This window comes from Urocampus carinirostris, chromosome 14, assembly GCF_059441175.1.
Source record: "Urocampus carinirostris isolate Australia breed hairy pipefish chromosome 14, RoL_Ucar_1.0, whole genome shotgun sequence".
Classification (NCBI taxonomy): Eukaryota; Metazoa; Chordata; class Actinopteri; order Syngnathiformes; family Syngnathidae; genus Urocampus; species Urocampus carinirostris.
In genome coordinates, this window is record NC_142362.1 from 18,708,657 (window position 1) to 18,722,212 (window position 13,556).

Below are 13,556 nucleotides of genomic sequence, written 5' to 3' on the forward strand. Positions count from 1 at the left end.
AAAATCTTTTTAAAAAGCACCAAAAAAGCCAGAAAATGACTACAAAAGCCCTGAAAACTATCAAGTCAGGTCAAGTAGTGTTCATTTGTGACGCCTTTGATCACAAGGAGTCTCAAAGGACTTCAAAGACCACAGATCGTCAACGCCTAATGTGTAGCTTTGTTTTTCAGTACTATGTTTTATCATTCAGCCTGCTTTGTAACCTTATAGAGCATATTATTTTATTAAACGTTTATTTTTCAGTCTCAAAACAATACAGGTTACCAGGGTTGGGTAGGGTTACTTTAACTTGATTACTTTTGGATTACTCCAATACCAAACATACTAATAAAAGATAAAAGAAACTAAATATGAATAAAATGACTAAATTTTGTGCAGGCCTGGGGAGTAACGGAATACATGGAACGGCAAAAATGATGTTGGCAAGCTGTTTGGATTTATTTTCATTCTGTTTCTGTCGCATTTTATGTTAGTTTTGCCGGAGATCAAAGAGATCAAAGCCAGGAGAGAAAGCTTACCACGTGTTGTGAGTCATAATTTTATTCATATTCAGTTTATTTTGTCTTTTATTAGCATATTTGGTATTGGTGCAATCCAAAAGTAATTGAAAGTAATCAAGTTAAAGTAATCCTACCCAACCCTGCAGGTTACTTATACAAGCCTTAAACATACTTATAGAAACCTTAAACATACAAAACATGCAAAATATATCACTGACTATCAAAAAATATTTAAAAAAAAAAGATCAAAAGACAACCCAAAAAGGATCAAACAGCAATCAAAAGAATGACCAAAGACACGAGAATTATTGTGACTCAAAGTTATCAAACCATGTCATTTTCTTCTCTTTTTTCTTCCTCCTCCCACAACGTTGTTGGCTTTTAGGGATGCAGAAGAAAGCAAACTAAGAAGACAAAAAGCATTTTTCTTTTATTTTTTTTGAGATTTTTTTTGGGGTACCTGTAGCAGCAAGTCGGCCGATTATGATGACAGGGAATCGACCTATGGCTAAGCGCCGCCCCCTTTACACACTCGGACAAACATTCAGCATTCTGTGGAGGGCGCAGGGTTGGGTAGGGTTACTTTTACTGGATTACTTTCAATTACTTTTGGATGACCCCAATACCAAATATGCTAATAAAAGACAAAAGCAACTAAATATGAATAAAATGATGACTCACAAGACGTGGTAAGCTTTCTTTCCTGGCTTTGATCTCTTTGATCTCCGGCAAAACTAACATAAAATGCGACAGAAACAAAATGAAAATAAATCCAAACAGCTTGCCAACATCATTTTTGCTGTTCCATGTATTCCGTTACTCTCCAAGCCTGCACAAAATTGAGTCATTTTATTCATATTTAGTTTCTTTTGTCTTTTATTAGCATATTAGTTTTACCTGGTTATATCAGTATCAGAAATTATTTTCCCCCCATTTTATTAACACTCCACTTATTGAAACATGAAGATTTTGTTTGTTTGTACATGATTCAATTGTTTGTTTGTACATGATTCAAATTGAATCTTTTCTTCCGGCGCCGTCACGAATGGCAGCCACTCCAGCAGCTCCCGTGTTATTTTCGATTGTTCTCGATTGTTCTCAGCTCAGGGATGCTGCTGGAAATGTGAATTTCCCTTCGGGGATGAACAAAGTATCTATCTATCTATCTTTCTATCTATTTGGTATTGGAGTCATCCAAAAGTAATTGAAAGTAATCCAGTTAAAGTAACCCTACCCAACCCTGGGAGGGCGCTATGGTAAATTAGGAGACATTTCGCAGGAGGTGATTGAAGCTTTTTGGGCCATATCATCTTGAAGTCACCAAAAGGGCCTGAACTAAGCCTAGGAGGGTTACATATATGATTTCATTGTTAAGAAGGTCGATGAAAAGCTTCAACTTTGGTCAAGAAATGTTAAGGTGATCAAGTACATCTCGCTGTCATCACCATCTCAACATGATAGAGTAGGGGTCTCAAACTCCAAATCTGAATCTTTGATTATCTAAAAAAAATAATTGACCAATTCATCGATTGTTTGTATAATTATTTGTTGAAGGCCTATCATTAACGTTATTTACATTGAGTTGGTGCTGTGGTCGACTTGTTTAAAACGTGCCTTGGTGAAGGATAAAAAATACCCCTTATAGACACTGTTGGTCCATTTTAAAGTTTAAAATGTAAGAAAAAAACACAGAACGAATACTGACGAACTGCAATGCATTTAATTCATGCGTATGTTACCTCCCATCTCGATTACTATAATGCACTACTCTCCGGTCTCCCAAAGTCCAAAATCAAGAGCCTTCAGCTGGTACAAATGCTGCAGCGAGGCTTTTAACTAAGACAAGAAAGTTTGATCACATTACCCCGATTTTAGCTAACCTGCATTGGCTCCCTGTTAGCTTAAGATGTGATTTTAAGGTTCTGTTGGTAGTATACAAAATTATGCACGTAGTTGACCCCTCATATCTTTCAGATTTAATTTCGCCCTACGTTCCGGTCCGGAGTCTTTGCTCTGAAAATGCTGGTCTACTAGTGATCCCAAGAGCCAAGAAGAGATCCGCAACCTTGGTGGAACTGTTTAAATCTATGCTTGAAAAACATTTATATTCTCTGGCTTATTATTTTTTGTTGACAATATCTGTGTATTATTTGTTATTGCAACATCCATCGCAGCCTGGTCCTCCTGAAAGGGGGATTACCTCATGTGCAGTCCCTTCTCAAGGTTTCTTCATTTTCCGTATGTTGAGGTTTTTGAGTTTTTCCTTGCCCTCATGTAGGATTTAGATCAGGGGATGGTGTCATAATAGTCTGCGGTTTGCAATAATCTGTGGTCTGTGCAGCCCTTTGAGACTCTTTGTGATTAAGGGCTCTATACAAATAAACATGACTTGACTTGACTTGACATTTCTTTGGACGAGAGAACTCAGAATGTCGGAGTGTATTGGGTTTTGCTACACACACTGTGATTGGCTCCTTTCGTTTGGGGGCGGGGCTTAGCCACGGGTCAACTGGCATGATTCTGTATCTTTGTGTCTTTATTTAAAACAACTTCATAAAACTGTGCCCTAAAAAGAGGATTATCCTGATATCAGTGTCCTAAGCCCTCCCCTACTCCTTCAATGAACTGTACCCATGCCCGCTCCCCCTCATTTATCATAAGAGCAACGCTAAGGAGATGAGCGCTCGTATCTTGCGCGCATCCCGTGTCGTCTCTCGGTTCAACTCAATCAAGCATGCCCTCCCCTTTGATCTCACTTTAGGGCGGAGCCACGGATGCCCAAGCCACGCCCACATGGTTCCAGGGTGGCCCTTGTTCGTCACAGGTGACGAGCAGCGCGGTGTCGGACCACATCTCCGGACCACAATTCGGGACCGGAGCGCTCCTGGTTGGAAGTCATGGAGGCGCGTGCTCGTTTCCAGAGGAGGAAACAAGCCCACCCGCGCAGGAACTACGGTGAGACACGTGCACTCATGTCCCCTGTTATTTTGCAGCCCAAATGCGCAAACTTGAGCGGAGTTGAATATAGTTTGAGTGCGTGGCGCCTCCAGAAATGTTTCACAGGGGTGGCCCACTTAAAACAAAAACTAAAAGCCATCATTTCAGGTTATTGAAGTAAGAAGGTCAGGGGAAAACTGTCCGCCGTGCTTCTGATATTATTTTGTCTATTGTGTAATATTTGATGGAACCAATGGTGGTGAAACGAGGGAGAAGGACAGACCAGCATCTGGACCTAAAGCATGGGCGTAACCAGCCAGTTCTTTGGGGGTGCTCAAACACCCCCCAAAATTATTGCTTTTTGAAAACTCTCTTTTCTTTAATAAAGGAAAGTCTAAATATGATAAACTATTGCTAGAAGAATTAAAAAAAACTAAAATGTGAACAAGGCAGCGACAGAAATACTCCACAGCCTTGAAATTGTTGAGTCCATTTGATTCCTACCACGGCAATTTAGAATTTCTGCGGTAGTATTATTGTATTTTTCTATAATAGAATTTTTATCATCTATCTATTGTATTACTGTAGTTGTATTTTATAGTATTTCTGTTGTCATAGTTTTATGTGTTACTGTAGTTTTATTCTTTGTTGTATTTCTGGGAGTATTTTTGCAGTTGTGTTTTGTGTCATTTCTATTGTAGTATCATTTTGTAGTATTACTTTAATTGTATTTTTGTGGTATTTTTGTTGTCAGATTTGAATAGTATTTCCGTAAATTCTTTATAGTATTACGGTAGTATTTTTTAATATATTTTTTTAGTATTTCTGTCGTAATATTTCTGTGATAGTATTTTTGTATCATAGTATTACTGTCGTAAAATTTTTGTAGTATTTCTATGTATTTTTTTTGTCTTATCAGAATGAAGACTAAATAACGTGTTAGGTCTCTGTTTTCAAGCATTACATTTGATATTTAGTTTGGTAGTAATTTTGGAGTATTTTTCTTGCAGATCAGAATGGGCTTTTTGTGTCCCTGCGTGTCTACGTGTGTGCTATCATGCGTTTTTCACAAGTGCTTTATTCATTCTGTCATTTAGGGGAAAGCAATCTTTCATGTGTTGGAGTGAATTTGCTCCAAGACAGCTGAACTAGTCAAATTGCTCTGGAGCTTCTATAGAACTACCATTATTTATTTATTTTACATATGGCTTACGGATCCCTTAACCGCCAGGGTCATCGGGGTGTGTCTTAGGCAAGTACACCTTGGCGGCGCCCATCCCTCTCCGGGCTGGTTTTTCGGGTAGGGGTTATCTCCCCCACATTAAACAGATAGTACTGGTTTCCATCTATTCACCGTTGTTTCTCGGTCTAAAGCGGCATCATGCTCTTAAGGGATCCACCGGACCTCGGCATAGACGGGCAGCGGTGTTTGACAATAGTGATATTAGATCCTAGATCACTGGTGGGGGAAAAAAAAACGTTTTATTCCGGGATTTTGAATATCATATTGTACATATGCATTGCATTACTTGTGGCTTTCATACCTTTGTGGCGATGCCATGATGTCCTTTGCGTTTGTGACATATTTAAGGCTCAAAAGGCTCAAAAGGCTCTTTGTTCAGAAAAGCTCTTTGATTTACGCATATTTTTGTGTCTTATGTTCAAGTCAAGTCATGTTTATTTGTGACGCCCTTAATCACAAGGAGTCTCAATGGGCTGCACAGACCACAGATTATTGCAAACCACAGACCATTATGACACTGTCCCCTGATCTAAAACCTACACGAGAGCAGGGAAAAACTCAAAAACCTCAACATGAGGAAAATGAGGAAACTTTGACAAGGGACAGCACATGAGGCGATCCCCTTCCAGAATGGCCAGGCTGCAATGGATGCCGCATTAACAAACACACAGATATTGTCACCATGAAATATAGGTCATTCATAAGCTATAGAATAGAAGTGTGTTTTAAGCCTAGATTTAAACATTTCCAATGAGGTTGCAGATCGAATCTCAGGGGGCAGAGCATTACACAATGGAGAACGCTCCCGAACCTGCGGCTTTCTTCTTGCCTCTTGGGATCACTAGTTGACCAGCATTTTCAGAGTGAAGTATATCATATTTTCACATGTATTTGTGTTGGTTGTCAAGCTAATTGGCAAAAACGTTTTAAAATTGTTTTATATTATTGAATAATCCATTTTATTGTTTTTTTTCTATCTTGTTAATGCAGAATCCATTGCAGCCTGGTCATCCTGGAAGGGGATCGCCTCATGTGCGGTCCCTTCTCAGGGTTTCTTCATTTTCCTCATGTTGAGTTTTTCCTTGCCCCTCATGTAGGTTTTAGATCAGGGGATGGTGTAATATAAGTCAGGGGACAGTGTCATAATGGTCTGTGGTTTGCAATAATCTGTGGTCTGTGCAGCCCTTTGAGACTCTTTGTGATTAAGGGCGTCACAAATAAACTTGACTTGACCCTTTGAGAAATCCGATTAATCGTAAAAAAATAATCGACCGAATCATCGATTATGAAAACAATCGTTGGTTGGAGCCCCAGTTGCAAGGGACGGTCACAGACTTTGTGTAATTGCTCGTTATATTTTCATTTACATTCCACAGCGGATTTCTCTAAAAAGCTTAATTCCTGTCACTAATTAATAGCTTGCGCTTTACAATTACAAACCCGTCAACTTATACTTGTTAATTTTGTTCTATGCGAGGGGCACGCGCCGGACCAGGGCTGCACAATTAACCGAAATCTAATTGACATTGCGATGTGACGTTAAGATTGTGTAATCGCAAGACACCTCGGTTTTTTCAAGAATTTAGAAAGAGCAAACCTAACCAAGTTCCCCAGAAGAGGACGCTGTTCACTTTATTTTAACCCAGTAAAATTCACATAAAATCTTAATCCAAGTTGACCCAAGGTCAATTGAATGCTGTACTGTTGAACCGTTTGGAGAATCTGGACACTTTTGGTCTCTTTGATAGGTAACACTCTGAAGTTTTATCCCCAACTGAAATAATCACTACAAGTGCTACGATCTTTGAGTCATCTAAGTTGGAACGCACAGAAACAGAAAGGTTTTATTCTCTTGCAATCACATGCCTGTAGATGAGTGTAGCATGGGCATCTTAGCTGGAAAACAGATGGAACAATACCATGAAGCCTTACCTGGTCCCAGGTCAAAGTTGATCACAAATGGCAAACTTTAAAGTATTTATGTATTTAAATGAAGAAATTACTACTAATGTTATAATCAGACCGGGCCGCATGAATATATGTAACAACCCTCAATCATGCGCGACACAAGAGTTCACAGTCACTCGGTTTATTGCCTGCATTCAATAAACAAATGGTCTGCATTTATATAGCCCTTTTCAAGTAAATTGAGACATCCTAAAGCGCTCTACAATATGCTTTACACTTACCCATTCACACTGATAGCAGCGTCAGCCATGTAAGGCAACTGACTACCTGCAGAGTCAACTTTCCTTTTTTCATTTACAGTCGCCTTTGTGCATAAATAAAACTAGCATGAACAGACCCTCATCATGGAAAAAGTGTGAATCGAAAGGGGAGGGCTGACTACTATATTATGAATCATTTTAAGAGTCTGTTTATTTGGAAACGTAAATATTAAGGCGAAATGAACAGATTTACAAGAAGCAACTTGCAAAGAAGTAACATATTTTTTAGGCGGAATCCAATTTATCCGTCGGCATTATCGTGTGTTTTGGAATAAATATATTATACAGTTGGATTCTGTGGATCGTAACAAAGCCATTTTCGCGGACATTTGAAAATTATAATAACTAAAAGTAAAAACAAAAAAAATCGTCAATTTGATTAAAATGTTAAAATGAGTAAACATTGCTCTGGAGTTTGTTCTGAAGCTCCTGTAGGGCTGCAATTTGATTCAGCTGTGATGGAGAAGACATATTTTTTTTCCTTTTATCCTGACATTCTTTTTAGCATGGTTTTCTCTTTCATGCCTTTTAAGTTCAGAAACAAACAGAAAGAATACTGTCAGTGATGTCATAATGTGACTGAGCCCCTCCTCCTTCTAGGATCCGATGATGTCAGCATGACCCCAACCCCAATTGAAGATGACGACGGACAGATGATAGGTGAGTCAAAAACAAGTCACTTTTATTTAAAAAAATATATATAAATATTTATTATTACTCATTTGCTATTTTTTTAATGTTTTTATTTTTTGATTATTTATTTAATAGGTTTTATTTGTTATTTTCTATTTTGATCAATTCTTTTATTATTATTATTATTATTATTATTATTATTATGACAATTATTATGTTATTATCATTATTATCTATTTTGGGGGATTATTGAATTTATTTTATCTATTTATTATGTCTTCAATTTATTATTATTTACAATGAATTAAAAAAAAAAAAAGTATTTATTTTAAACTTATTTTTGAAATTTTTGGGGGGACTATTGGGCGACATTTCCATTGGCGCCCAGCCCCATGGTGCAGAGGTCCAGGGTTCAATTCCAGCAACCGCAGCCGCCCCTTGCGATGTTTGCATGTTCTCCTTGTGCCTGTGTGGGTTTCCTCCGGGCACTTTGTTTTCCTCACACATTCCAAAAACATGCATGGCAGGTTAATTGGCCGGTCCAAATCCTCCTTCGGTGTGAATGAGCGAGTGAGTTGTCTGTCTCTGTGTACCCTGCGTCTGGTTGCCAAACAGTTCAGGGTGTCCCTTGCCCACTGCCTGAAGATAGCTAACCCTAACCCTAGTGAGGATAAGCGTTCCAGAGCATGGATTGATGGAGACATTCCCATTACTAGTGAAACTTTTTGTTCCCTCTTCTCAGGGCTTTTTGGGCCAGCACAGGGCCGCCAGGACCCTGGACAAATCCTCTATCTGGAAGAACTGGACCATAACGCCCATCGCGTTTTGGAGGCTGAGACCCACGCTCATGTACCCTCACACGGAACCATCATGGAGCAGGTTGTCACCAAGTCACTTCTGGACCACCAGTGATGCCAAGATTTGGATTATGGACTGCCGGTTTTGGGTCCATTTGTTTTTGTCTGGCAGGTTCAGCCAGCGAGCGACAGCAGTCGAAAGTTCAAATGCATTGAATGCGGAAAAGCTTTCAAGTACAAGCACCACCTCAAGGAGCACCTGCGCATACACACAGGTAGGTTGCCACAAACAGTCAAGATGTTTTTTGAAAAGGTTGCCCAAAAGAGGCTTCAAAGACTGTAGTTATGTAACTAAAACCAGAGTGTGTCAGGAATTGCCAGGCGAGAGTTGGCGTCTGGTTTGACATTAGTTTATGTATTAGACACATTCGTAACGGGACAACTGACGAAGAGCTCGAGTGCTGGACAAAGAGACCAAGAGGTGTGCATGGCAGGAACCAGAAGGTCTTTTAACATTCCGCATTCCCGTTTTGTGTCTCTGTTCTAGGTGAAAAACCATACCAGTGCTCCCAGTGCCAAAAGCGCTTCTCCCATTCTGGTTCGTACAGTTCCCACATCAGTAGCCGGAAGTGCGCCAGATCCGGGGGTCTCCACGGGCGTCCGCAAAATTCTGGGGACGCCAGTGCTCAATCCACGTTGTCTCCTGGCAGTCCCATCCTGGCCCAGCTCAGCCAAAACCCGAAAAATGGTCAAAACCGCCTAGAGGTCCAATTTGAGACTACAGACTCTAGTTTGGAATACAGACTGCATCGGTCTGGCGAACACAAAGGACGTTACACCAAAGGGTCCGTCTCCCGATTTGACATTGACTTCCTTCTACAGGGGAGACTGGATGACATCCAGATGATGTCCAAGAAAATTTTGGACCGGGATCCAGAGCGGGTTTCTGAAATAAGAGCGTACATCAAAGAGCTCAAGGACCAGATAGATGAGAATAACAGACACAACGGCACTGCTTGGAGCTTCGTGAACGAGACGTTGGACTCAGTCCACCCAGCAAAGTGTGACTTGGACCAGAACAAAGAGGACTCTTGCTCGGTCCTGTACTCATGCCTTTTCTGTAAGCAAACCTTCCCAGGGCCTGAGCCGTTAAACCAACACCAGCACTACCAGTGCAAAATGAACCAAGAGATCCGAGCGCGTCTACAGCCGGCTTGGCTCAGTCCAAGTTTGGAGTACACAGAACATCCTGTGTCCGCCATACCTAGGAGACTTTTTCAAGATCAGTTGTCTGTCATACAGACTAACTGGGCCACGAATAAGGAACCCGACTTGGAAGATGTGCTCAGGATTTCAATGGCTGTAGGTCTACCGCAAGAGCTTGTCCGGGACTGGTTTCCTTGGCGCACTTGCAGTCTTGCTGAGGGAGTGGGGTCAGAACTGCACCAGATCTTTAGAAACTCACAAATGCTGTCAAACTGGGATGCCTTCCCAGGAGAGTTCATGACAAAGACTCCGCCCGACGCTCTGAAACACCATAGTCAGTTCTCATTGCTGTCCTCCAAACGATTTCATGGGAGCTCCTTCATGCCAAATTACCTGGTCTGGGAGGACCTTCAGGCTGACTTGCCACTGGATCTTTCGGTGCCCAAACCCTTGCTTCGAGATTCACCTGGGATTAGGCTCTCAAATGATCTCGGACTGGACCAAAGCAGCAATGAAGATGTACCAGGCCTGACTTCTGAAGTTATTGACCTGCTTGACGTTAAGAAACAGCTGGACTTTGAGGCCGGCACAAATTGCCAGGAGAGGGAACAAAGTTCCATGGTTGGGATTAAACCATCTGTGGAAACTTCGGTCTTTGCGACTGTTCCTTCATACTGCACATTCCCTGAGCAGACGTTGATGTCGCAGAACCTGGTTCAAGATTTCCTACCCCAAACAGTTCACACCAACGCTAGTGGGGCCGCCAACTTCCTTGATGCAGAGAAGATGCAGTGGAAAACCAGCTTGCAGGTACCTTGACTTCTATTTGGTTTTTGGTTTTTAAAATGTTTTTTGTTTTTTTGCATGGTCTGATCTTGAAGAGTAGCAGCGCGTCTAAAAGGAGGAAGTGGGGGAAGCCTCAGTAGGGGTTGTGTGGGTCTGTGGGGGTTGGAGGGGGGTCTGGGCTTTTTGTGCAGGTCTGCAGACCTAAGCTCTGTCCAGACTTGGGATCATAGCAGGTGGGGGTATCCAGAAGCTGTCTGGTAGTCAACAGGTGTGGGATTATATTGTTCTCGTGTGTGATTATATGTTAGAGTGCGCTGTCGGACGGATTTTTGGAGAACCTCTCAGGTGTGGAGACCGGAAAGAAGTCCAAAGCCCAGACTGCCGGCGATACGTTCGCCTGCGATGTGTGCCACAAAACCTTCCAGAAGAGCAGTTCCCTCCTCAGGCACAAATACGAGCACACAGGTAACATTTTGAACAATTTTTTGAAAACAATAATCATACTTCAAATTTTTACATGGTAGTTACGTTTCTAGGTTAAGACTTAACAATTGGTCCAGTCTTTTGGAGGAGTGCTCCTGACATATGTTGAAATGTATCTATCTACCCTGGTCATATCCCTCGAGAGGGGTCTATTTCTACATGTAGAAATAAATGTAGGAATGAATAAACAGCGACAAATATATGCAATAGAAATAAAACAACACGTTGTATTTAGATATATAGATAGATAGATAGATAGATAGATAGATAGATAGATAGATAGATAGATAGATAGATAGATACTTTGTTCATCCCCGAAGGGAAATTCACATTTCCAGCAGCATCCCTGAGCTGAGAACAATCGAGAACAATCGAAAATAACACGGGAGCTGCTGGAGTGGCTGCCATTCGTGACGGCGCCGGAAGAAAAGATTCAATTTGAATCATGTACAAACAAACAAACAATTGAATCATGTACAAACAAACAAACAAACAAAATATTCATGTTTCAATAAGTGGAGTGTTAATAAAATGACATCGATTCCATTTATTCAGAAATGTATGCATCTTGTCACATATTTTTTTGTGTATTATATCATGTATTTTGCCAATTATTTGTCATGAGTTCAGTCACATATTTTGCAATTTATTTTTTGTGGTGTATTTGTTTTGTACTGTACTCTGTCGTGTATTTTGGCATGTATTTATTTTGTCGTGCATTTTGCTGTGTGTTTTGTCATGTATTTTGTCACATATTTTGTCATTTATTCTGTCGTGTATTTATTTTGTCGTGTATTTAGTTTGTCATGTATCTTGTTTGTCGTGTATTTGGTTTTGTATCTTCTAGTGTATTTGTTTGTGTATTTTGTCATTTATTTTTATGTACTTGTTGTGTATTTTGTCATTTATTTTGTTGTTTATTTTCTTATGTAGTTTGTAACATATATTGTTTTTTTTGTCATGTATTCATTTTTTCACGCATTTTGTTGTGTATATTTTGTCACGTATTTTGTCGAAATGTTTTGTTTTTTATTTTGTCATGTATTTTGTTTTGTGACTTGTTGTGTAGTTTGTTGTGTGTTTTATCATTTATTCTGTCATTTGATGGATTTTAGTATTTATTCTATCATGTACTTTGTCACATAAAATAGTTTTTCGAATGAAGGGGGGCGGCACTTTTCACCCATAGGGTACTACACCAAGCACATAATTACAAAATACACCACAAAGTAAATACTGAAATAAATTGACAACAAAATACTCGACAAAATAAATAAATGAAAAAATGCGTAGATGTCTGAATAAATTGAATGGATGTCATATATTTTGGTGTTACGTTATATTTTTATTTAATTTTTTTAGATTTCTTTTTATGGCCTATATATTGTTGCTAATAATTTCTCCATATGTCAGGAATAGTACTCCTTAGAGCTTATTTTCCACTCTAATGTTTGAAAGACGAGTCTCAATGGACTTGGTTCTCGAGTCTGGTCCTGAATTGTTTTTTGCTGTGCCCCCCTTTGTGCAGGTAAGCGCCCCCATGTGTGCCAGGTGTGCCAGAAGGGCTTCAAGCACAAGCATCACCTGATAGAACATTTGCGACTTCACTCCGGAGAAAAACCCTACGCTTGCCACAAGTGCGGAAAAAGATTCTCGCACTCGGGATCGTACTCGCAACACCTCAACCATCGCTACGCCTACTGCAAGAGAGCGGACTGTCCGAGGACGCCGGACCACCGTGGAGAGCAAGACCACCAGGGAGCGCCAGACCACCCAAATGTGCCAGACCACCAGGGGGCACCAGAAGATGGACACACAAACCACCCCACCAGATTTTCTGACTCCAGTTCCGTCTTGACTGTGGCAGACAGGATCAGGGACGCCAAAATCCGGACGGACTCTACATAGGATCGAGACCACCTTCTGTAACATTTAGCAGCATTTTTTTTTAATGAAAAAGTGTGCTGACTGTCAGGCCCAATGTACTTGGTCCAAAATGGCCGCCTGTTCGTGTAGGTTTCCGTCATTCCACCATTTGTTCACTCATTTGTTTATGAGTCCCCTACTTTGAGCAGTCCACTACAAAAGCACTTCTTTTCTCACAATTTTAGAATGTTAGCGTGGTAGCACAAGCAGTCGGTTGATTTACCTACACGATGCTATAATAAGCAAGGATCATTTCTTGTTTAAAACCTGTAGCAAGCTAAAATGCTAACACGAGCAATCGAATGAGAGCCCTGCTAACTAACTCAGGTTTAAGTTCTACCCCCATCCCATCATGTGCCCCATTTAGATCATCCCACAACAACAGGATTTCTTTTTTTGAACTTTTAGCATGCTAACGTGCTAACATGAGCGCTAGCTTAAGTTTTGTCTCCTCCCCTTATGTGCTCCACTTGGATTATCACATGACACAATTTCTTGTTTCACACTTTGAGCGTGCTAACATGAGTATCCTTCTTGATGTGCCCCACTTGAACCATTCCACAATGACACATATTATTTTCTCACACTTTTATCATGCTAATGTGCTAACATCAGCAGTCGGGACAGTGTGTAATATTTGACCACGAGATGTCCCTGTTATTGTGTAGAGCAACCGAAAATTAAAGCAGCATTTTTCCAAATTTACTTGAAAAAAAACTTTAAAATGTATATTAAAAAAAGAAAAAAATAGCTTCCTTATTTTATTTGAACAATTTGAGCAAAACTTTTTTATTTGTTTACTAAAGGACAAAAATGT

The 13,556-nt window shown here is 40.3% G+C and overlaps 1 protein-coding gene across 1 annotated transcript; it reads left to right on the plus strand.

Annotated features, from left to right (window-relative positions):
* Positions 1-3,287: 3,287 nt before the first annotated feature.
* Positions 3,288-13,440, plus strand: LOC148352871 (zinc finger E-box-binding homeobox 2-like). Its single transcript, XM_088352886.1, has 7 exons — positions 3,288-3,455; positions 7,509-7,568; positions 8,284-8,420; positions 8,511-8,613; positions 8,886-10,354; positions 10,639-10,795; positions 12,342-13,440. Exons 1-7 carry the CDS (start codon positions 3,398-3,400, stop codon positions 12,719-12,721), a joined length of 2,364 nt encoding a protein of 787 aa, XP_088209012.1. The 5' UTR covers positions 3,288-3,397; the 3' UTR covers positions 12,722-13,440.
* The last annotated feature ends 116 nt before the right edge of the window (positions 13,441-13,556 follow it).